At 35.5% G+C, this 24,735-nt stretch overlaps 5 protein-coding genes across 5 annotated transcripts; 2 read left to right on the top strand and 3 right to left on the bottom strand.

Annotated features, from left to right (window-relative positions):
- Nucleotides 1-2,696: 2,696 nt before the first annotated feature.
- On the bottom strand, nucleotides 2,697-4,195 carry LOC144544478 (costars family protein). The gene is made up of 2 exons (XM_078292990.1): nucleotides 4,034-4,195; nucleotides 2,697-3,148 (listed from the first exon to the last, which is right to left on the bottom strand). The coding sequence occupies exons 1-2, from the start codon at nucleotides 4,112-4,114 to the stop codon at nucleotides 2,963-2,965; spliced, it is 267 nt and encodes an 88-aa protein (XP_078149116.1). The 5' UTR covers nucleotides 4,115-4,195; the 3' UTR covers nucleotides 2,697-2,962.
- A 1,256-nt stretch (nucleotides 4,196-5,451) lies between these two features.
- Nucleotides 5,452-6,844, bottom strand: LOC144544421 (Pollen Ole e 1 allergen and extensin family protein). Its single transcript, XM_078292926.1, has 2 exons — nucleotides 6,573-6,844; nucleotides 5,452-5,978 (listed from the first exon to the last, which is right to left on the bottom strand). The coding sequence occupies exons 1-2, from the start codon at nucleotides 6,724-6,726 to the stop codon at nucleotides 5,695-5,697; spliced, it is 438 nt and encodes a 145-aa protein (XP_078149052.1). The 5' UTR covers nucleotides 6,727-6,844; the 3' UTR covers nucleotides 5,452-5,694.
- Nucleotides 6,845-11,921: 5,077 nt separating this feature from the next.
- On the top strand, nucleotides 11,922-13,732 carry LOC144544322 (zinc finger AN1 and C2H2 domain-containing stress-associated protein 16-like). Its single transcript, XM_078292796.1, has 2 exons — nucleotides 11,922-12,272; nucleotides 12,926-13,732. Exons 1-2 carry the CDS (start codon nucleotides 12,174-12,176, stop codon nucleotides 13,640-13,642), a joined length of 816 nt encoding a protein of 271 aa, XP_078148922.1. The 5' UTR covers nucleotides 11,922-12,173; the 3' UTR covers nucleotides 13,643-13,732.
- A 643-nt stretch (nucleotides 13,733-14,375) lies between these two features.
- Nucleotides 14,376-17,155, bottom strand: ARAD1 (Exostosin family protein). The gene is made up of 3 exons (XM_078292794.1): nucleotides 16,179-17,155; nucleotides 15,233-15,598; nucleotides 14,376-14,850 (listed from the first exon to the last, which is right to left on the bottom strand). The coding sequence occupies exons 1-3, from the start codon at nucleotides 17,040-17,042 to the stop codon at nucleotides 14,665-14,667; spliced, it is 1,416 nt and encodes a 471-aa protein (XP_078148920.1). The 5' UTR covers nucleotides 17,043-17,155; the 3' UTR covers nucleotides 14,376-14,664.
- Nucleotides 17,156-21,765: 4,610 nt separating this feature from the next.
- Nucleotides 21,766-24,028, top strand: LOC144544312 (DPP6 N-terminal domain-like protein). The gene has a single exon (XM_078292776.1). The coding sequence runs from the start codon at nucleotides 21,818-21,820 to the stop codon at nucleotides 23,876-23,878; it is 2,061 nt and encodes a 686-aa protein (XP_078148902.1). The 5' UTR covers nucleotides 21,766-21,817; the 3' UTR covers nucleotides 23,879-24,028.
- Nucleotides 24,029-24,735: the final 707 nt, after the last annotated feature.

Consider the following 24,735-nt stretch of genomic DNA (forward strand, 5'->3'; position numbering starts at 1 on the left):
GATGGTTATTTTTTACTCTTTGTTAAAATTTCTATTAAAGATGAATCATGTACCGGAGGACGTTGGAATAGTAGTTCCATTGGCATTTTGAATGAGCATGAACGCTTTCAAAAGTTCAGAGAGGAGAGTAAACGTACCGATGTCTCTTTTGATGTCAATGGTAAAATTTTTGTTGCGCATAGATTAATCCTAGCAGCTCATTCACCGGTATTTGAAGCAGAACTTTTCGGCTCGATGGCAGAATCTAATATGGATTGCATAACGATATGTGAAATGGTGCCTTCAGTTTTCAAGGAAATGCTTGATTTTATGTACAGTGGTTCATTGTCGGGAATTTGTTGATTGTGAAGGGATTATACCGTCTACTACCTTCCTTCAAAATTTACTAGCGGCAGCTGACCGTTACGCAGTGGAGAAGCTAAAAGCTACATGCGAGTATGAATTATTTGAGAAAATCTCTTTGGATACGGTTCTTTCTACTCTACAAGTGGCTGAAAAACACAACTGTAGTGAGCTCAAGAAACACTGTTTTCAGTTCATTGCTGATAAAGATAATTTGGTTCCATTATTGCTAACTGAAGAGTATATTAAACTGATACAAAATTATCCCTCTTCTGGTTGAGCTTAAGAACTTGGCAAAAATTTGAGATTTTGTGAAACTTTGAAAACATGAGAGCAATCAATATATTTTAAGTGTTGTAAACTTGTAGTATGAAATTTTAATGTCAGCTAATCATCATATAGTAAGATGTTAGAGATTGTATGGTCTTAAATTTTATCTTTTTTCAATTATTCCTTTTTTTTTCTGGATGAATGATTGTAGTGTTCTAAAATAGGCAACTATATATGATTTAATTAATCAATTAATCAGTTGTTACTTTAATGCGTTTTCATCATTTGTTAAGTTTGCGTTACTTTTGGAAAAAAAAAATTGTAGTTCAGCGGAACCGAAAATAAAGAATCATTCAAAAAATATAAAATTATTAATAATAATAATTAGAAGGTAGTTTTTTTTTTTTTTTTTGCATTAGATCGCATATTTGTTGAATACCACATTTTTTTTTAAAAGAAAGATGAACGTCAAATCTTCAAATTTTATACCTTTGTTATTACAACAAAGAATTTCTCCCATTCGGATTTTGAATCCATGATCTCCTACATGGAGATCATGTGCTTTTGGCACTAGATCAAAGACTAGTTCTTTTGAATACCACATTTTTATAACAGTAATTATCAAGTGCTGTAAAGATTCATCCAGAAGTTAAAAAGTTACCAAATACCAGTTTCAAATCCAATAAGAATTCATTCACAATCTTGCACCTATACTCGTACCTTAGGCAGATTTGGAGGTTTCACAATTTTACTCAGTTTCTTTGTTTGCTTTTTGAAGGTTTACTCAGTTTCTTTCTTATGTATGATTTTATATTTAGCACTGCTTACTATTTAACGAAAACAAAGCAAATAATCTATTTGATATATTACTTACAACCAAGCCTATGACTTATTAGAGGATTTTTATTTTCACTTTTTAACAATGTTACTTAGAATTCAACCACTAGATGAAATTATTATGATATCATTGTACAAATATAAATGGGCCTGAAAAATTGGAACCGGGCCACAACTGGACCTAAAAATTATTATTTCTTTTCGAATAAATAGAATTTTTACTATGATAATTTTTATAATATCAAATCTTCCATTAAACGTTAATAAAATAAATTTAAACTCTACAATTTATATAAGAAAATACAAACATAATAAAATCGTGTGAAAATTCATATAAGAAAATACAAACATAAATCTTCTCTCTGCAAGTCAACATATATATTTTCTTAATAAGATAAAATTACAAAAAAATAATAAAATCAGATGAATGACTATTTTACTAATATGGAATGAGTAAAAAAGATTTGAAACTTAATCCTTAAGAATTTGCAGTTGAAATTGATCACAGTGAATAACTGCGACCGGGGAGGCAAAAATCAATTCAGAATAGAAGTCACCCTCGGACGGCTACATTTATTCTTCCTCTTTATTCGAATTCTAATTCCGCTCCTGTTTGTTAAACAGTTTTGTTGTCGATGTCATATATCATCCTATATATAGAATTTATTTTCTCCATTTAAAACGTCCAAAGAAATATTAATTATTAACAAGTTTAATTTATCAGATCAAAATATTGTAATAAAATATGAAATGTTACATTCCGTTGAGCAATACTTGTGAGTGCTTTAGTTGATCAAAATATGCAATTTTACATATCTAAATTGTTTGGTACAAAATAAAACATAGCCTTGTACTCGAGCCTGCTCGAAATTCAAGTTCTACAAAAACTTAATTAAGAATGTTTTGTTATGCATTAAACTGATACTTTTTTTTTAGTAAATATGCATTAAACTGATATTAGAACAACTACATGGATGACATCAAAATTGAATCCGTATCACCCTAGGTACCTGGGGTGCAAGTGAGAAATCATAACCGTTCTTTTAGCTTGGCACGAATCTCAAAACAGCCCCCCTACAGTCTCAATGACACTGGATTGAATTTGATCCAGATGGAATTAATCTAGACCGTTCATTGTTTAAAATTTTACCTCAGGTACCTGGGGGGACACGGACTCATCAAAATTGAGACAAATAAGAAGATGAACTGCATTTGCCTTTAAAATGAGTGGATCCAATAGACTCAAGTTTATGTTTAAAACATCTATCAGGGATTGCATGGCAAATAATGCAAAATGGTGACATTGTCTTACAAAATCCATTAATCAGTTATTCAGCACAATCAAAATTGGGACAGATATGAAACTTACTCACATTGAAGTTAGACATCTGCGCCAATGGTATATATAAAGATACATAAAATACAAAAGCAACTCAAAGTACAAGATTAAAAAATAAAAAACAGAACAAGAGCCAACAAATAAAACAAGAAAAATATTCAAAAGGTACCGGAATCACGCAGCGGCAGTGGTAGTGGCAGAGGGTAAAAGGATAATTTCTACATTGTCGTGTACACCCTGAAGCAACAATTCACCATCATAAGAAACAATCTTTCTTTTTTTTGCCGCTCTCAAGGTTCCAACCAATGCCTCAAATATGTTAGCGCATCTGTCGTCATTAAACAGGACTCCAAATGTCACCTAAAAAAGTTCAATTTACAACTAATTATGTCATACAGATTCTGGAATAAGTCAAATCTAGTTTTTGTTCTAAGATTAAGGTATTATTTCTGCTGACACTAATACCTACAGTTAGGTACTTTTAAGTCTGGTAATTTTACAGTACAACAAATAAATGTTAAAGCAGTAAATAGAGCAGGATTAACTTATGTTCAGTATTAATGTGTACCGACAACATATTTACAGATGAAAATTATATTATTGTTCTAAAATCAAATCAATTTAAGGTACCCATTTTTCTTTTTTTTCCAAAACAAGAGGTATTCATTCAAGTCAAGAGAGCATTTTACTTCTGCAAACATATGATTTCATTGGAAGATCCCAAGCACATCATAACTTTAATTTTCAGCATTGACAGTCCAGATCACCGGTGCACATTACATTTTAAAATCAAATGGTTCAGGGCTCGGTGAAGACTGAAGAGTGGTATAAATCACCTATCTGAAATAGAAGACCCGGATCTACCGGCAACCATCGAATGAATTTTGTACTGAAGAGAAGCTGAACCATTTTTAATTACTTTTGACATGCCCCCAATATTCGAATCATCTGATTATAAAAAATGATAACCTTTTATAATCAATGTAATGCATTCTGAGGATTTCATTTCTTCGCTAAATGAAATGGATCAAGGCGGATAACCATAAAAAAGATGGATCCGTGAAATAAAAATAGAAGGCATTTACAATGCATAAGTGGCCGAATCAAAATCATAAAACAATCCTTCTCTCTCGTCTCTCTTCGTTTTCTCTCTAACTAATCTAATTTCCTCTTATTATCACTATACAAAATTACCCCGAAAGCAACATTTTTTTTCAAGAGGTGTGTTAGATTAAATCGACAAACCTTGTAAGAGCCATCGGATTGAGCCTGGCCAAGACGGAGAATCTCTTCCCTGAGCCGTCCGACTTCCTCCTCTACATTCATGGCTTCTCTGCTTCTCGTCGAACGACAACGTTGTGCGGAGCTGATAGAGTTGTAAAACAGTTTGGATATTTTAGATCGATCCAGCTCCTAGTTTGATTGGAGTTCGTATCCTCTGAGATATCTCATATTTTGCGTGACCGACGTCTCCAGTGCCTATTCGGGGGTGACGTAGGGGGGCAGTATTATTTGAGCTTTGAGATTTGCGCAGAACATCTTGAACGGTTGAGATTTTCCAAAAAGTCACGCAAAATATGAGATATCTCAGAGGATACGAATTCGTTTGATTGGAGCGGGTCTTTCTGGGCCCCGTAATCGCTTAAATTTTGGTTTGGTCCTGGACTTTTGTAAAATAATCAGATTGACCCCGCATGCTTCATTGATGCCAAGGTCATATTTTTTTTTTAAGACAAGTAGAATCAAATCCACCGATTTCTATGATTAAAAAAATCATACACAAACAAACTAAAGCAAGTAAAGTATCACCTAATTATTACATTAGTCCAGCTTTTAACAAAAGACCTAATTAAGCAAGACAATGCTTCAATTGCACCAGGGTCTTCACCTAAACTCTTCAGATTCTGAATTTCTGATCTATACTCTAAGCATAGGAAGCCTGTTCAAATACTCTGGCATTGCCACTACCTATTTAATTCTTTGTATAACATCTCACACTGGAGTAAGTTTAAAATATGTGCAACCTTCAAAAAAAAGTTTAAAATATGTGTAATCCCTCTTATTTTTAGATCAGAAAGTAGCCATAATAATAATTTGAGTCCCCAAAGTTTGTATATTCTTAGCACTGTTTTCCTGAAAAGTTAGTCTATTACGTTCCAACTAGATGGACGATGGACCACAAAACTACGTTTTTTTTTTTTAAACCATCACCAAATCATAAAATGTTTCTGAAACCTACTTGATTACAATTTTCTTTTAAAAAAACCATTACCACAGGACTCGATATTCGATATTGAATTTTGAAAACCGAACTTCATGCTCGGTATTGAGTTTGAACCTATTCTTCTCATTCAATGCCACAGAAAATCCAGGCATGAAATTCGGATAAAATGTAGTCAAGATTTAAGTGCTCCAAATCAATATTGTGGTTCTTCATGCATCCCTAGGAGTGTTAAACCAAAGGAAAATAGCTCGGATAACAACCAGGCCGCCATGGAAAAAAGATCTTACACTGTTCATCTATGATTGCAAGGATAATAAAGTTTGCTGGATGATCTAAGATGATCCAAATGCAATAGAATTAGTTTAGGAAATTCATAGAATCAAGTGGCAGATTGGCAATCGCTGTAAATGGCGCAAATATCAAGCCTGATGACACCTGATTTAGTTACATTTATACAAACAATATAATAAACTAATAATTCACTAATTACACTATATTCTTCAAACACCACCAGATAACAACGGTATCCAATCAGCATATATGTTATCTCATTGATTTAACTCAAGTGTAAATTTATAAAAAGAAAAGAAAAATGACACAGTAACTTCCACCAAACCAGATACAGATCTTTGATTTACCAATCTCACCAACTGAACCAAATCCTATCCGGACAGCTCCAAATTTAGCTACAGTAGACCGGGGCTGATGTGGGTTTATAGAGGAACGACCTGACATTGTGGGTCTGTCCTGAGGGAAGCTTGTAAGAGAACTTGACACCTGAGTGCTTGTCGCCTCGGATGGCACAGTGCTCGCTAAAGCTACTGATTGGTCGTGCCAAGCACGATTCCCACCTGTCGCTCTCTGGCATTGTCTCGGCCACGGAGTAGAAGCCTCTTGAGTTTGTGAATGCCTGGTAATTAATCACCTCACCTGATTTGGTGATGCACAGCACAGCCACCTCTGCACCTGTAAAAGTAGAAAGGCAATTGTTTACATTTCTTTCGTTCAAGGTGTCAATAGAAGGAACAGACGAACAACACATTTGTTGGCCTCTGGAAATTATAACTGGAAAGTGTCTCCTGAATTCTCTTGTTTCTTCTGATCTAATATTCTCTCTTCCTTTCTCTTTTATGCTTTTTCATCATTTTACTTCATTTTGAATGATCCAGAAATATATTTCACCAGTTAAACTCTAGTGTGCAATACAAATCTTTGGACTTGGAATTGAAATTTCCCTTTTGCATGCTGGTAAATTAGTGTTATACCGATAAGAAATGCAAATTTCATCATCTTTCCCTGTGAGGGAAGCCTCAGTAACAAAATTCCGTAAGCACATCTAACATTAAACCAAACTTCATCAAATAAGAACTTCACAAACAGGTAATTTGGGATAGGATTAGCTTAAAGCCCCATCCGCATTTAAGAATTGTAGGTAAATACAGCTGAAATTGAATTGGGGGTTTGTTTCTACTCGTAAAGAACTCTTAAGATAAATTACGATATAGCAAACAAAATACGAAACAAGGGTTAGGGTTAGGTCAAGAAGAGAGGAGGGGGTACCTTCAAGGACATGGTCCTCTGGACCGACGGAGGAATCAGCGCACACGTCGCAGACCACGCGGCCGCGGATCTCGCCGGTCCACGCCTGAGCCGAGCTGCAAAACACGAAAAGTAACAGCGCCAAACCCGCCATGTTTTTTCTCAATAAATCCATAGTTGTTCCCTCTTTCTCTTTCTCCCTCTGCTTCCTTTCGATTCGACCTACTCCTAGAGAAAGAACAAAGCTCGCTAAGCGTCGCTCTCAGTCGTTAGAGAGAGTACTCGATACTGTGTCCAGTGTCCACCGAGTCCGTGTCCCCCCAGGTACCTGAGGTACAATTTAAAGAAACGAACGGCCCAGATTAATTCCATACAGAACCAACTCAACCCGGTCCCTAGTTTGACTGTAGGGATCTGCTTTGAGATTTGTGCCAATCTAAAATAATGGTCCAGTTCTTTCTCTTGCACCTCAGGTACCTGGGGTGATACGGATTCGTGTCCACCTGGTTTAGGTAACAACTCACCAATAATTAAATAATCAAAAGATAATATTTATCCGGTTCACTAAACTTTGCTTTATGGCGAATTCATCGTTCAAATTAATTTATTCCTCAGTAACTATTAAATAATAATTTAATTGGAATAAATAAAGATTCTGTGACTACTAGATAAATTAAATTTAAGTGATTAATCGTAAGAAAAAAACTAGTGATCTCCCACAAAATTTATTGTGTTGATGTTCCTAAAGTTTCGTCAATTTTATTTTTGGTTTTAATTTGATTAGATAAAACTTTCTACATCTAGGTTAAGGGGGAATTTCATGTATACTCTCAAAAACCTTGAAATAACATATTTTTTTTCTCTAAAGTCTGTTAAATTATATTTAGTTATTTACCCTTCTAAATTTCGAAACCCCACAAATTTATCTAATTTATTGTATTTTTTTAAACTCATTCAAAATGTATAAAATCCACATCTTACCTTTTAATAATAATAAAATATGTAGTCAGTGCAAGAGAAATATCCGGTCTTCTAATTAATCGATTTCTGAGGACAAATTAGTCATTTCTCTACTTGTGACACGCACAAAGTGGCATTTAGGCATACACTTGTGTGTACATAAACGTCTCTTGTACATGCTAATATTCATTTTTAATAAAAGATAAAATGGGTATATTATAAATTTAGAATGAGTAATAATAGAAATAGGCAATTATTGGGTAAATTTGTGAGTTCTTTAATTTAGAAAAATAAATATGATATTATGAATTTTAGAGAGAAAAACACTTAATTTTAAGATTTTTAAGGAGTATCTATGAAATTGCCCCCATATTTAAATGCTACTCATTTTTAGGCAGCAGTAAAATTAGGACCCCATATTCAAATGCCCCCACTCATTGGAGATTTGGAGTAGCCTAAATAACTTAATGGGAGATGCAATACTGGTACAGGGTAGCACTGTACAAGAGGTATGGAGGAGGTCATTTAATAAATTCAAACATAATCCAGTAGCGCGCAAAAAATGGGAGGCCATCTTCTCAGCTGGTTGCTGGCAAATCTGGAAGCAGCGAAATAGCAGAATTTTTGAGCAGAGACAAGCACTGTCAGATGTGGTCATGCAATGGATTATTAATGATGCGACTTTGTGGGAAGTAAATTAGAAGGAGGCTGGAGAAGTTTTTCTTATAATTTTGGTAGTTCTCTTTTGCAAAAGTAGTGGTACAGGATATCAGGTTAAGCTAGGATGTGGTTGGCATGAATGTAGGCTTGCATGCCACAGTTTATTGAGGGCCAACAGGAATATTGATGCATGTAGCCTGTATAATCCTTTATTTCATTAATACATCAAACCTGGCAGCCACTGCCCGGTATTTCAAAAAAAAAAAAAAAAATAGGAAAAATCGGGTGACGTATTGTGGAGTTTGGCAAGTATAATATCAGTGTCATTTCAACTTATATAACACCAACTCTAAAACTTATCAAATCGACTTCAAACGGTGAATCCAAACAGTTCAAACCGATCTACTTCATTAGTTATGCGTTTACATGTAAAATTTATAACTTTTTAAATTTATTTAGTACTAAGTCAAGTGGTCAAATGTGTGAGTTTTTAAGTTAATTTTAATACATTAATTTTTGAGAAATTTGGATATATACCCATCACAACTTCTTAAATTAGATATTTACCCATCCAAAATTGAAAATTAGATATTTCCCCATCTAAACATAACATATTTATTAATATACCCATTTTCAATTTTTCTCACTAAAAATATTAATTAATATTAATTAAATATTTCAATGACAATACTACCCTTCACAATTCTTTCCTAAAACCTTCCCACGCAGCAGATCTTTCTTCTTCCCCAATCCCGCCCTTTCTCTCCAGGAACGATAATTTGTTCTCTCCCAACCCGCCCTCCCTCTCCCCCAGCGCACCCTTCATCTCCTCCAACCTCGCTTCCTCTTCATTCACTGTGTCTTTATTTATAATATCCCAATAAGGTTAACTTATAGTGTGACTTGACATGGAGTTGATACAAGATACCAATTTTATTCCATAATTACAGACAACATTTTGTACTATCTGAAGAGAAAAAACTGTGTTGAATGGCGCAAGCTGCAAGGTTAAACCTGAGAATGCAAAAGGAGCTCAAAATTTTAATGACAGGCCTGACTATGACAACACTTCTTCTCTCACTAGTTTTGAAACAAGTACATTCTCTACTTCTAATTACCGTACCAGTACTAATAGAACACAGCAAAACAGAATGCATAGTACTGCAGCAGCTGTACTATGCGCCAGTAACAGCTAGAAGATTATCCAATTGCATAATTGATGGCTGATTATGATCTATTTGGGTTCAATTGGAGCATTATTGTTGTATTGGTCAATTATGTATCTGTATTATTGGTTGTTAAAAATGTCTTTGATTTATTTTAAACTTTGAACGCATATATCCTTTTCAGCCACCGAATATGACATTTTTAACCCCAATCTACCATCCTTATAAATCCAATTTGATTGAGCATCTTGTGAATTTGTACAATTTAGATGCTTTAACAAATTGAATTTCATTTTTATAAATCCAATTTCGTTTTTTTTGTAACTGGAGTCAGTGGAGGAGATGGAAGATGGGGGGGGGGGGGGGGGGAGGAAGGAAGGGCTAGGGGGAGGGGGAGAGGGAGGGCACAAGGAGAAGAAGAGTGGGATGGGGAGAGAAGAAATGATCGTTTCAAGGCATATATTAATTTCAGTATATCTTTGAAATTTAATGCTTTGAGTCATCAGTTATATATTTGGCATTGATGCTTTTCGGTCAACAGTATTTACACGGCATATATTTCAGTATATATTTACCATTAAGTTTTATATTTCTGGCCAATAAAGTACATAGCATTTGCTGTTGTATTTCATTGGCACAAAGTTTTTCTGATGAACTAAAACAAATCAGGATGACAGTTCCTCCTTTTCTTTGTTCTGTGCATAAATGTTGTCATAGCATATGAAGGAGGAAGTGATGAGAAGAAGGGTGGGATGGGGAGACAACTGTGAAGGGTAGTATTGTTATTGAAACATTTAATTAATATTAATTAATTTTTTTTAGTGAGAAAAATTGAAAATGGGTATATTAATAAATATGTTATGTTTAAATGGGAAAATATCTAATTTTCAATTTTAGATGGGTAAATATCTAATTTAAGAAGTTGTGATGGGTATATATCCAAATTTCTCTTAATTTTTCAATATTTTCACCACTTGATTTGACACTAAAATAACTCGAAAATATAAAAAATTTGTATGTAAACGCATCACTCATAATGTAAATCGGTTTGAATTAGTCGTTCGAAGTCGATTTGATAGGTTTTAGAGTTAGTGTTATATAGGTTGAAATGACATTAATGTTATACTAGTCAGGCTCCTCTCCAATAGTAAGAAAATTTTTGGAGGCTAATTGAGATGAGCCTCTGATTTGCAGTAGACGGTTCAGATATTACACAAAGTTAGAGATGCTATCGGGTCGGGTCGGGTCAGGGTACTATTATATTTGGACCCGTACCCTAAAAGTGTTCGGGTCCGAACTTCGATCCATATACTTATTTGTTTCAAACCGGGTCGGGTCCGGATCCGGATACCTATCTACCCGTAGATTTTTTGGGTCCAGTCTTTCAGTTCCGGGTAGATAGATATCCATAACTTGTTTGTGAATTATCGGGTCCGGTTCGGATACGGGGCGGTTCCGGATCCAAAGCGGGTATAGGTCACAACTCCAAAGCATTTGAGAAATTATTTACATTTAAATATAATTATAATTTCTTAAACATCTCATATAATAAATCATTACAATATAAATTAAAAACTGCTACAAAATAAAAATTATACTATTAATCTTGTTCATAAATTATAAAATATATCATGCTACATAGCAAAATAAAAATAATAACTCTAAATTATTAGTTATCTATCTAAATTAAAAAATACTATCATATTGATTAAACATTTGCAAGTACATTATCTCAATTACTATTTTGCCAATCGTTGCAACAAATGAGAGCTTCAATTGTTGATGCCTCCAAACTTGCTCGTTTGTCATCAATTACTCTGTTACCTGTGCTAAAAGCGGATTCTGAAGCTCATGTGTGTATAAACATAGCAAATTGAATTGGAAGTATCATATATTAGATTAGTCATATGAGCAGAATTTTTTTTTATATTAGTAAAATATAGCACGGAATAACCGAACTTGTTAAGGCCGTAATTAAAAAGCTAGTGTAAAACAACAGCATAAACCTGGTTAAGTTTTACCAAGCTATATCACAGTTGAAATATATTATCTAACACAAAAACTTAATACAGAGTTATTAATATATATTTTATCGGGTATTTATACGAGTATCGGGTCGGGTTCGGTTATGGGTCGGATAATTAAATGATACCCATATCCTACCCATTACAGTATCAGTTCCGGTTCGGATCAGGGTCGGATATTAAATTATTAATTTTGTAATTGTACTCATAATTTAACCGGTTATATTTTTTAAACCATACCCTATCCAAATTAATCGGATCCGGGTCGGTTCCGGGTCGATTCCGAATCAGATCCGGTTCAGTTCCGAATCAGATCCGAATAATCGAGTAAAAGTAGCATCTCTACACAAAGTGCATCGATTCCGTGCCATTGGTAATTCGTATCTCTACAATCGTACGGTCAATATGTATTCACTCAAAAGATGCTCTTTTTGACTAACGCGGACGATGCGGACTCTAGAGGAGAATTCGCATCCTGCCAATAGGCACCGGACACGTCGGTCACGCAAAATATGAGATATCTCAGAGGATACGCACACTTGGAGAGGAGCGGGGACCCATTCCACCATTTTGACTGGCGTGAGAATCAGGAAACTTCGTTTTCTGTTGTATTTCTTCCTTCTCTCTGTCGCAACGCGTTTTGTTCAAGCGACAGAGAGGAGAGGAGGATTTCGATTGGTAGAGAGATCTCGGTATTTTTAAGCGGGAGAGAGGAGGAGAGAAAAGATTGCGATTGGGATTCGAAATTTATTCGAAACAAGAAGGGGGAAATCCGTTAATAATTAGTTCGCTCATTTTGTCGATTCCATCTCATGGGAACCCCAGCATTTCCTAATTTGGGGCAGCACTGCAGCCTGGAGGATTGCAAGCAAATTGACTTCCTTCCCTTCACCTGTGATCGATGCCACGAGGTACAGTTTTCTATTGACCAAACTTTTTATTTATTTTTCCCCTTCCTATCATGTAGAAGTTGTGCGAAGATGAAATTTTTTATGGTTATTGATTCATATCTGCCTATTCAAATAATTAATGTTTGGTTAGATTTGGTAAATATGAAATATTCTTTAGGAATAGGGGGGTTATTGGTAGGAATATCAATAATTCAGTCCTTCATTAAAAAAAAAAAAAAAATCAGTCACCAAGTATTGCTAATTTGTTGTGATCCAACAAAAAGTTCATCAATATCGTGAGAGATGTATGATGATTGAAAACCTTGGTTCTTCGATTCGAAGGGTTATCTGATTAGAACTGAATTTGAACTATTCGACGCAGCCAAACAAGGCAACGTCCTTAAAATTTCTCTCCTTTTGCATCAAAATGATATAATGGAAGTATCTGTTTAATTTCTTTGGTAATTTACATGTGCTTGCTTAAAAATTCTCGAAATTGGAAATAATACTGGTTAGTTATTTCAAGTTGTCTAAATCTCCCTCGATTTTTCCACTTGATCTGTGTGCTCAATTGAGGGTTTTTCAACTGGATTAATGCATACCATGCATATCAGATTATCAATTTATTTGTTTCTATACTCACCCGACAGATATTTTATTTATTGTATTTATAGGTGTTCTGTCTTGAGCATAGAAGTTACATCACACACCAGTGCCCAGTTGCAAACCCAAACGATGTGACCGTTGTGATTTGCCCACTTTGCGCCAAATCGGTTCGCTTAATTCCAAATCAAGACCCGAATATAACATGGGAGTCGCATTGCAACACTGACTGTGATCCCTCCAATTACCAAAAGGCCACAACGAAAAGGAGATGTCCAGTTCGAGGATGCAAGGAAACCCTCACCTTCTCCAACACAATCAAATGCAAGGATTGTTTGATAGAACACTGCTTGAAACATAGATTCGGGCCTGATCACAAGTGCCCTGGCCCAAAGAAACCTGAACCCTCATTCCCCTTTGTTAGTATGCTAAGTAGAAGTAAAAAGAATACCAATTCGAACAATTCCTCTTCATGGTGGAATTCAGTTCGGGCCTCTGCTGAGGCCGGCATGCAAAAGTTAACCGTTGCAACCAATCAGGCATTTTCAATGGGGCCAAGTAGCAGCAGTGGCGGGGCCCTTGTTGAGCAGTGTACACAGTGTAATGCGAGGTTTGCAAACGTATCAGCTTTGATTGAGCATGCAGAGAGAGTTCACGTGAATAACTCTAGGTCAGGTCAAAAACCTATGGTGCTTGATGTTTGTCCAAAATGTAGCAAGGGCTTTAGAGACCCAGTCTTGTTAGTACAACATGTCGAGAGAGATCATGGTGGAACCTCCCGAAGATAGGAGACTTGCACTTGTGGTGGACAACAGAGCGAATTTTATTCGTTATTCTTTGAATGTGTGATTCTTTACTCAGTTTATGCAATCTGTGAATCTAGGTTGTTCTGTGATTTTTGTTTTAGATTTTGAACATAATTATCTTCTTTGGTCTCAACTCTCAACTGTAGTCGTTATATATTTTCACAAGTGTCTTCAACAACAGAGTACATTTCAACATCAGATTGTTGGTTTGTGTTTAATTTCTTTCAATCTACGATAATTTTTATTTTCATTTCCACTTATTTTTGTCTATCAGATTGTTGGGTGTTATTCTGAGAAAGTGGAAGGAAAAAACGAGAATCTATCTCATTTTCAAAGACAATTATTGTGTATTTTCATGACAGTTATAGCAAATAGTTATCAACTTCCTCCAGTTTTTCTTCATAGATCTTTCCTGCAATTGTTGGCCACTCTTTTTGTCACTATTACAACAAATGAATGATTTGACCATTGAAGGAAACATACATGGAGCATAAGAGTAGAAGACAGGTTATATTCTTTTGGTTGGTTCCAGTAAACCAAAACAATGTAAATACGCATAAATATCACAAACACATACACCCCAAAAAAGACATCTAAATAGGTTAATCCAGCAAGGTTTCAGAGGTTTTTTGAGCAATCCGGCAAATTAGAAAGATAAACATTACAAAATCCAAAGAGCAAAATGCACTGCTCAATTAGATTATAATACAGGTGGAAAAAGAAGCAAGATACAAAAAATAATTAATTAAACGTAATACTACATATTATCCATAACCTATTGCAATCAGATTGACAATTCATTATCATTAATGATAGCAAAGTCTGCTATTTTATGCTATCCTACATGTTGAGAAGGTAAGATTATTTAAAGAATGGAGACAGACATATCTATACAAACAGAATTTTCCTAGAATCCTAAAACCCTTCGAAGCTTCTTTTCTATTTTGGAAAGAAACATAGCTCAATTATTAATGTAGGCCTTTGAATTCTGAACTATACAATAATCACCTAATGAGTGCCTCATCTTGTCTTGAACAAATACATGAGCAATCGGTGGTGTTAGCATCCCTTTTCACAAGGCGTTTGTCACGATTAATCATCAATTTAATTAGGGGTAACTTGGAAGAAACTTGTCGCCAAATCTCATCAACTGTTCCGTTGGGGCTTTCATACTCAAAATAATGCTTCACCTGCAATGAGTGAAAAATACATAATTAGTTTCAATCAAAAAAGAAAATACTTAGTACCGTATATAATAATGATCTAGTATAAAAAGCTTCAAACTGTACAAAAGAAATATAGGAAAAGAAAAAGAATATATGAAACTAGATTAATATTTTGTGCTGTTCTTAACTGCTAGCAACTAGGACATAAAGGATCAACAACCATATGACAGCCTGGTAACTACACTACTAACCCAGCTTAATACTTGTATGATTTTTCAAGCCTGGAACTTCACTTTTAAAACTAGATTAATACTTGAATTATCAGCTATTATGGAAGCACAGAACAAGCAGGCCTCAAAGCAAGTACCAACTAATAACCACTGCTGGTAGGAAATATTTTATGTACCTTTTTAATTTCTTGCTGATACTTCAAAACTGTCTCTGTGCTCACTTTCCTAAGCATGGATGTCAGAAATCCAGGTTGAACCGCAACATTGGTCTCAACAAATATGGCAATCTTCTTATAATCAATCACATCTTCAAACGGCAACTCGATATAGTCACTAACTACCACTGGCACGCACAAGCTGACAATGGCATCGAAGAGCCGGCATGCTGAGGGGGTATCGCCAGCTGGGTGGAGACAGAACTTAGAAGAGTGCATCCCTTGTGTTGCCATTCGTCGGCTCTCCCTTGATTGAGCCCCATGCTTGACAATCACATCCTTCTCATTTTCTAGAATTTGGAAGAGAGTGTCTCTAACTTTTCCACCCTGAAAATAAAATGGGAGATATTCGAATGAAACACAGTTTCAGGAGAAATATGAAGAAACTAGACTACTGGTAATGCATGTTGTAAATATAGAGGGAAGCAATCTTCTATATCTAACTAAATAACAACTAAATCAGAAGAAAGAAGAGATTAAGAAAAATAAAATCATCAAACAAGTTTAGACTATACAAATTAACAACTTAGCTCTCCTAGACCAATTATGAGCTGAAATAGTACTTCCATGTTTTTATAAAAACACAGAATTGAGAACACTGGAATTGAATTTTAGGGCATCAGACAGAATTCTGAGGATAAGAGGCCACGAGGGCTGTCTTGTAATTTTGCTTGCCAAGTATAACAAAGTAATAAAATTCACAAAGACACTTATATTTCAGATTGAGTAAAAGAATGCCAAACAAGATACTTTCAATTAAGAACATATATATGAAAACTTCTGATTTAATAGTACTGCATTTCTTAAACCAACCATTCAACCACAGCCATTAGTGAGTACCTAAGTACCTCTGTTCTCTATGTTTCAGCAATTGACCAAATACAATATAGACATAATTCAAGCCTACCTCTTTCCGGTACCGATTTCCCATGAAGAAAAGAAGAGATAGCCTCGCTTCAACCCCAACCTCCCCTTTGTAAGGATTAATCCTGTGAGAGTAAGGAAGCACCACATCCTTAACCAGTGATGCCTGATCCTCTCTCAGCCTACCAAAATCAGAAACAAGCAGCACCGCATTTCGAATCTGATCAATCACCTTATAAAGTGCATTTGGATCCTGACAGATTATCACATGATCCCTCCCCTTATTCCTTTTCCAGTAATCCTGCCTCTCCAACCACTCCACCAGCTCCTCCTGCATATGCTCATCACTGTATGACCCCATGGCTGACTCATCAGTGGGCCGGATTGGGTTCACAATCAAGCTCAGAGAAGAGAAAAAGGGAACGTAAAAGAGATCAGCTTGAGAAGGATCTGAAACAACTACAATTGGAGAATCTGGATTGCGATCAGACCGAAGGAGGTCTGAAAACAGCCACCACTCAGCCGAATGCTGGTGGCCAGGATACCGAAGGTCGGCGTCAGAGGTAGACCGGTCGCTACCTCCACGTGCAAGGAGGTAGCTACGAATGACGCCGTACGTGAACTTGGAGGGGAGGTCATAGAGGTAGATCTTGGTAGTGGCATCAGCTGCCAAGAATGAGGAGGTAGACGTCAAGGAGCCGGGAGGCGTCGGTGGCGAAGAGAAGGGTATGGAGTGGTGGAGAGCGTAGAGGGAGAGAATAGCGAGGAAGGCTGCGAGGCATTTGGCGAGGTAGGAGCGGCGTAGCATGCGAGAAAGAGAGAACATTGGAAGAGAAAAGAGGGTAGAGGTAGGAGAGGAGACGGGGCTGGTGCGGCTTTTTCGGGGCTTGCCACCGCGCTCGGACATGACGAGATAGATTGGCAGGGAAGGAAAGGTATTTGGGACTATCGATTTGAGGTGATTGGCATCTCCTTTTCGTCTCCAACGGGTTCGGATTTCGGATCAGGGTTAAACGGCTTAAAATAGCTCCGGAGTCCGGACGAGGTTGCAATCCCAATCCTCGGAACAAAAGAATAAATTAGGAGAGCAAAATTAAAGTGTCATCGGCTCGTCTTAGTGAGCACATTTCTAAAAATTTATTGGATTGATTTCAAATTACGAATTTAAATCATTGAAATTCAAGCACTCCGTGAGTGATATATTTGCATGTAAAAATATAAAAAATTAATACATAAAATAATTAAAAAATTAACTTATAAAATATTAATTGTTTTGACTGCTTGAACATGTGCTAAAAATATTCGAAACTTGAAAAATTTTACATGTACATACATCATTTACGAAATACTTAAATTTTAACAGTTTGAATTCGTAGTTCGAAGTAAATTTGATAATTTTTTTGGAGATGTGCTCACCAATCTCTCTTGATGAACACATCATATCCTAATTTTGCTCAAATTAGAACATTATAAATCTAAATTTCATATTTTTTTTTGGGAGTTTTGATACGCTCTTTCACCTTGCATGACTCATCTATAATTGACACGTCCTCAGTATATTCCGTAAAGCAATGAAGACAAAGTACCTGGAATCAAGATTGCACCAATTATTGTTCTTTAATTGTATTTTTTTTTTTTTTTTTTATGAAAGTACTGACAGATGTTGTCAGTTGATATATTAGAAACAAAATAGAGCAAAATTCTCAGAGAGTACATCTTATTGTTACATCACAATCACATATAGGTAAACTATCCTTTTTTTCTATAAAAAAAAAAAGAAGAAGGTAAACTATCCTTTCCTTGACCCCCCCCCCCCCCCCCCCAGAAAGTAACTAACTTTTCTCTGAGAGCCTCATCTTTCATAGCACACCCTATCCCAACCGAATCCGTATCCTCTCAGGTATTGCACGGATATTGCAGAGGATCACTTATTTTACGGTTTGAGATTAAATCTCAATCAGCTTGGGATTCGGGTCACTGTAGGGGCTGTATTTTTGGGCTTTGAGATTCGTGCCAAGTTAAAAAGTACGGTTGAGATCTAGTAATTGTAAAAGATTCCCTTATCAGGTATTGGAGAGGATGTGAATTCATCCCAACCAGGGTCCCTAATATCATTTTAATAAAAGCAAAAGATAAAAATAAATTGCAATAGGCTTTTATTTTTATTTTTTGCTTTCATTAAAAAATGACATTTATACTAGTCAGATTGGTGTTTAAATTTTAGCAAAAAAATTAAGTTAATTTGATTAGAAAAATGATTAAATATTTATATCGTATCGTATTCAACTGGAACAATATTTCAATCCATTTGTATGGCAAATACAACCACTATTAGTACATCTGTACATGGTAGAACAAATTCCAGTTTGCTAAATGTAAGTTTTATGTTATTTATTAAGCACTTCAAATTTGTTATAGTGTAATTTTCACTCGGTCGTGTGTTGAAAACATACATTCCAAAATTTAGATAAAAATCGCTGTATCTTTTTTTTTGGAATCTCTTAATAATGTTTTGCAAACTGCTGAGTTACTAAATGATGGTAATTATTTTTTATAGTATGCACAATGAGTGAGTCTATGGTACTATGCATATCACGGGTTGTTACCGTGCTACGGCTCTATATTCGAGTTTTCAAATCCTAACGGTCGATCCGAACCGTTCATCTTGTTCTCCATATTAATATGTGTTTGGAGATCAAATTTTACATTTTTTGAAATTTTTTTACTATTTTTTTAGATATTTAGAAAATCACTTGATCTGAAAATTCTGGACCATCCAAAAACAGTGTTTTTCAATAAATCTAAAAAAATAGTAAAAAAATTTCAAAAAATGTAAAATTTGGTCTCCAAACACATATTAATATGGAGAACAAGATGAACGGTTCGGATCGACCGTTAGGATTTGAAAACTCGAATATAGAGCCGTAGCACGGTACCAAATCGTAATATGCATAGTACCATAGACTCACTCTATGCACAATTTCTGCAATTATTTTTTATAACACACACTAGCTAGGCAGAACTTTCCTTTTTTAGGGTAAATTGTTTATCTTTTTTTTTGGCAATACCATATAAAGGTTTACAATTTTTAATAAAATTTATAAGTAGGCACAGTCTATTATATTGAAATAAAAAAAATCTTCTGCCACGTCAATAATATAGGTCGAACTATCTTTATCCTAATAATTTCAAGTCACATTCAATATTTAATAAATTTTATGTTTACTTGATTGCAACAAACAATTGTAATTATTGATGTGACACCGACCAAATTATATAAACAACCTCAATAAATTAGGAATTATTCTATGTTTTGACAATTTGTGCGGTAAAGTTGCTTGGAAAGAAAGTGTCATATAAATATTAAAAAATAAATAAAACCTTGCTGTCCATTTTTATCTTAGAACATATTAAGTTTTGGTTTCAAACTTTCTCAATAGAATTAAACTAGTCCTTAAATTTTCATTTACATCAGGTTGATCCTTAAACTTTTAAATAACCAAATTAGTTCCTTTACTTTTCAAACTACACTAAATTAGTTAATATAATGAGAGTTTCACATATGAAATCTTGCTTAACAGAAAAATAAAATAATCATTCAGTGCTGCTGCTGTAATAAATTTATAATATATAAAAAGTCGAAACTGCAATAAGAATATATTAATAAATTTATGACAAAATCGAGTTAGCTTTAAAAAAAAAAATTTGTTAGCACATGGTTAATAAGCAATTGACAGATCAAAGTTCACGTGTTAAATAAATTAATTCATATTAGCAAAAACATTAATATCTTCTGAAAAATAAAGGGAGTAATTTAATTATTATAAAAGTTGGAGAACAACATAAGATCCAAATAAAAAAAAGTTCAAGGGATAATTTATTTATTTTAATTAGTTTGAGGACCGACACGTAAATTTCTCGTTTTATCTTTTCATTAACCCTTTTTTTCTGGAAAGACCGAAGGAGCGTTGAGTGCGTGTCCTCCGAGGTATCTAATATTTTGCGTGATCGACGTGTCCGGTGCCTATTCTAGGAAGACCGTGGGGGTCAATATAATATGAGCTTTGAGATTCGTGTAGAACGTATTTGAACGTTTGAAATTTTTCAAAAAATCACCCAAAATATGAGATATATCAGAGGATGAGAATTCAAGAGCCTTGACCCTATCCATCGAATTTTTTTCATAAACCATAATTGAAAAATAGATTCTTAGGGAACCAATATGATTACAACTTTTTTTTCAAAAACCATAAGAACCGTGGGAACCTCACGGTCTGGCATTTTTTTTTTTTTCCAGACCGTGTGCTTCTCACGGTCTTGCCAATTTTTTTTTTTTTTTTTTTTAAAAAAAACAGATTTTTTTTTTCAGACCGTGGGGTTCCCACGGTCTCAATTTTTTTTATTTTATAAAACAGAATTTTTTTTAATTTTTTAATTTTTTGTATTAAAATATTAGAAATGTTGAATATGTTTCTTTGAAAATAGATGAAATACAATATAATTTGATTTATTAGAAATACTGCAATAAATAACCCGGATCAATATTTTTCAGGTCGGATTTTTCGCGGCGGTAAGAAAAATTAATATATTTATTTATGTGTTATTAGAAAAAAATAAAAATGCTTAGATTCTGAGTTATTGATCCCGGTTCAAAAGTCATTTCTAGGTAATCTATAAAATATTGTGATCTTTCTAGTAAATTTAATTTATGAAAAGTTGTATATATTTTTGAAAATAATAATAACTTTTAAGTTATTTAATAATTGTTATTCAAAAAGAATTCTCAAAATAGATATAACTTTTTATAAATTAAATGTCCTAGAGGGATCACAATATTTTCTGGATTACCTAGAAGTGACTTTTGAACCGGGATCAATAACTCAGAATCTAAGCATTTTTATTTTTTTTCTAATAACACATAAATAAATATATTAATTTTTCTTACAGCCGCAAAAAATCCGACCTGAAAAATATTGATCAGGGTTATTTATTGCAGTATTTCTAATAAATCAAATTATATTGTATTTCATCTATTTTCAAAGAAACATATTCAACATTTCTAATATTTTAATAAAAAAATTAAAAAAAATTCTGTTTTATAAAAAAAAAAAAAAAAAAAAAAATTGAGACCGTGGGAACCCCACGGTCTGAAAAAAAATATGTTTTTTTAAAAAAAAAAATCTGTTTTTTAAAAAAAAAAAATAAATTTTTTTTTTTTTTTGGCAAGACCGTGAGAAGCACACGGTCTGGAAAAAAAAAATGCCAGACCGTGAGGTTCCCACGGTTCTTATGGTTTTTGAAAAAAAAGTTGTAATCATATTGGTTCCCTAAGAATCCATTTTTCAATTATGGTTTATGAAAAAAATTCCTATCCATCCAGAGTCCGTGTTCCACCAGGTACCTGAGGTACAATTTAGAAAAATGAACGATCCAGATTAATTCTATCCATATCCAACTCAATCCGGACCCTACTATGACTGTAGGGAGTTTACTTTGAGATCTGTGCTAAGCTAAAAGAACGGTTTAGATTTTTTCTTTCACCTCAGGTACCTGGGGTGATACGGATTCACTCTGATCCATGGACGTCATCCTCCATTATCTCCTCAATAACACAAGTTACAGACTGAATAAGCTCTCCTTCAAATACTGTAAAATTCTCCCTCCTACTTTAGTACCCTCCGTATGTCTCCAACTAAAACACCCATCTCCATGGCATCTCTTCTCCTCTTCCTCTTCTTTCCCCTCCTTTTCTTCCACCAGTTCACCGGAGCAGCTGCTGCCACCTCTGCCGAATCCATAGTCTTCACCACGCTTGGCCGGAGCCGCTACTCTTTCGACATCTTCTCACTCTCCACCACATCCCAATTCGACTCCATCTCTCTCAGCCAAGAAACTCAACTCACTGATGGCGTCTCAGTCAATTTCAACGGTTTCTTCCCCTCCTCAAATACTATCCTATATGTCTCCGAGCGAAACGGGTCGCACCACCTCTTGCTCGATCTCCTCCCTTCCATCGAGCAAGTCACTCTCTCGCCCCACTCTGTTTTCGCTGATTCTGGTAAGACTCGCTTTGATTTAACACCACACCTCTCTCCTGTCTCCATGAAAGACCGACCTTCTCTCTCTGGAGAGAACCTTATATACGTATCTACCCATGTGCCTAGTTCTTCTCCAAGGAAGAGCTGGGCTGCTGTGTACTCCACTCACATCTCCACTTTGCACACCAAAAGGCTCACCCCTGATGACGTGGTGGATTTTAGCCCGGCCATCTCACCATCGGGATATTGGACAGCGGTTGCATCATTGAGCGCTTGGTCGCGTGAGGTCGAAGAGCTGAACACTGACTTGTATCTGTTCAGAACTTCAGATGGTTCTCAGAGGACTTTCATCGAACACCATGCAGGCTGGCCATGTTGGGCTGACGATTCGACACTTTACTTCCACAGGAGAGATGAATCTGGATGGTGGGGTGTTTACAAAGCTGTTCTTAGTGTAACTGGTGACCTTATTTCATTGATCTCAATTGATCGAATCACTCCCACCGGCTTTCATGCCTTCACTCCTGCTGCCTCACCTGGTTTACCGGGTGTGGTAGCCATTGCCACACGACGACCTGATTCTAAATATCGGCACATTGAGCTTGTTGATTTGAGAAATGAAGGGAATTATTCTTATATAGAGGTGACCCGAACTGTGAAGCCCTTCTCTCACCATTACAACCCTTTCATTTCTCCAGATGGGTCTCGGATCGGATACCACCGGTGCCGTGGAGGGAGCAATGGAAACCCACCTTTACTCCTTGAAAACCTGAAAAGCATTGCACCTGAGGAATTCTCTCTGTTTAGGTTTGATGGATCCTTCCCTTCCTTCTCCCCAGATGGTAAACACATTGCATTTGTGAATTTGCCTGGGGTTTATGTAGCAAATACCGATGGCTCAAGAAGTGTTCGACAGATTTTCTCGGGCAATGCTTTCCCAACTGCCTGGGATTGGAAGAGGGAAGGGGTCATCTATACTAGCTATGGCCCAGATTTCGCAAGCGAAAGCACAAAGGTCGACATAATTTCTATACATATTGGTAATAATAACACTGAACAGGTGATTAAGAAACTAACAACAGGAGGGGATAACAATGCGTTCCCCTCCCCTTCTCCAGATGGGAAATGGATTGTGTTTCGGTCAGGCAGATCAGGTCACAAGAATCTCTACATCATGGATGTGTTGAAAGGCGAATCTGCCGGCCTGTACCGGCTCACCGAGGGCCCGTGGACCGATACAATGTGCAATTGGTCCCCTGATGGTGAATGGATTGCCTTCTCCTCTAACAGAGACAATCCGGGTGGGGATGATTTCGCCATCTATATGGTGCACCCAAATGGTACCGATCTCAGAAGAGTGGTATATACTGGGGAGGGAGGGAGAGCTAATCACCCAATGTTCAGTCCTGATTCAAAAAAACTAGTGTTCACTTCAGACTATGCTGGCGTTTCAGCAGAGCCAATTTCGAACCCACACCATTATCAGCCATACGGGGACATATTTACTATCAACATAGATGGATCCAGAATTAGAAGACTCACTCATAATTCCTATGAGGATGGAACGCCTGCATGGACAAAGTTTTTCTTGGAGCCGAAGGATGTCAGCGAGTCGTTGAAGGGTTCAGCACTTTGCGGGTTTGATGATTGCCATTGGCTAAATGTTGGAGCACGCCAAAATAAGATTGGAGACGCGTCATGCTGAAATATATATTTAGTATATACTATATAGAGTTCAGGTATGTGTAATTATACCAGTAATGCCCTTTATGTGTATATCAAATAATTGGGTCTATCTGGGTACTATGTTCTTAATCAGCCTTCATGTATGTATTATTTAATATAATTTATAAGCTATATAGTTCAGTATATACTAATTAAAGGAATGATTATTGATGTCTTGTCAGCCGTGCTCGTTGTGTGTTAAATTTTTGTTCTTGGATTGTGTAATTAAATTCTGGCATCTTATAAATATATGGTCGTAGAACTAGTTTTCAATATTAATCATATTGTTATGTCTGAGAAATTGCATGTTCTACATCGGATTAGGAGATTTCTATGGATATTTGATGCAAGAAGACTTAATCATCTTTCTCTAAAAAAAGAAGGAAAAATAGAGGTATGATTGAATTCATAATAAAAAAATATTTTTGGGCGAAAATGATGTTACTTTGCGAACTAGTTGCATCCATTTTCCCTTTCATAAAGTGTACAATCATAGTCATACATGTATTTATGTTTTATCAGTAGGTAATTTAAATTTTGGTTGGAACGAACCTGTTTGGTTGCTGTTCTTCAGTAGTGCTATCTGGTCATATTTTTGTATTTAACCGCTACCAATATTGCACCTCATCCCATCCTTGCTTGACAAAGTATCCCAATTTCGCTAACTTTTCTTCTCTCTGTTTAAACTTCTTATTTTGCATTGAGAAAGAAGTAAAGAACCGGAAGATAATTATTCTGGTAAGGCTCTAATAAGTTCATAGAATGGCATTGACAAAATAAAAGCCTTGGAATCCTTGATTTCAGATCAAATTACAAAACCATATTTTTTTTTACAAA

The sequence above is a fragment of the Carex rostrata genome, chromosome 26 (genome assembly GCF_964058835.1).
Source record: "Carex rostrata chromosome 26, lpCarRost1.2, whole genome shotgun sequence".
Classification (NCBI taxonomy): Eukaryota; Viridiplantae; Streptophyta; class Magnoliopsida; order Poales; family Cyperaceae; genus Carex; species Carex rostrata.

Excerpts from the sequence above, each read along its gene's own strand:
- LOC144544322 (XM_078292796.1), top strand. The coding sequence starts at position 12,174 with ATGGGAACCCCAGCATTTCCTAATTTGGGGCAGCACTGCAGCCTGGAG. Across the intron at positions 12,273-12,925 it reads CCTGTGATCGATGCCACGAG|GTGTTCTGTCTTGAGCATAG; the intron begins GTACAGTTTTCT and ends TTGTATTTATAG.
- ARAD1 (XM_078292794.1), bottom strand. The coding sequence starts at position 17,042 with ATGTCCGAGCGCGGTGGCAAGCCCCGAAAAAGCCGCACCAGCCCCGTC. Across the intron at positions 15,599-16,178 it reads GAAATCGGTACCGGAAAGAG|GGTGGAAAAGTTAGAGACAC; the intron begins GTAGGCTTGAAT and ends TTTTATTTTCAG. Across the intron at positions 14,851-15,232 it reads ATCAGCAAGAAATTAAAAAG|GTGAAGCATTATTTTGAGTA; the intron begins GTACATAAAATA and ends CACTCATTGCAG.
- LOC144544312 (XM_078292776.1), top strand. The coding sequence starts at position 21,818 with ATGTCTCCAACTAAAACACCCATCTCCATGGCATCTCTTCTCCTCTTC.
- LOC144544421 (XM_078292926.1), bottom strand. The coding sequence starts at position 6,726 with ATGGATTTATTGAGAAAAAACATGGCGGGTTTGGCGCTGTTACTTTTC. Across the intron at positions 5,979-6,572 it reads AGAGGACCATGTCCTTGAAG|GTGCAGAGGTGGCTGTGCTG; the intron begins GTACCCCCTCCT and ends CTACTTTTACAG.
- LOC144544478 (XM_078292990.1), bottom strand. The coding sequence starts at position 4,114 with ATGAATGTAGAGGAGGAAGTCGGACGGCTCAGGGAAGAGATTCTCCGT. Across the intron at positions 3,149-4,033 it reads AATCCGATGGCTCTTACAAG|GTGACATTTGGAGTCCTGTT; the intron begins GTTTGTCGATTT and ends GAACTTTTTTAG.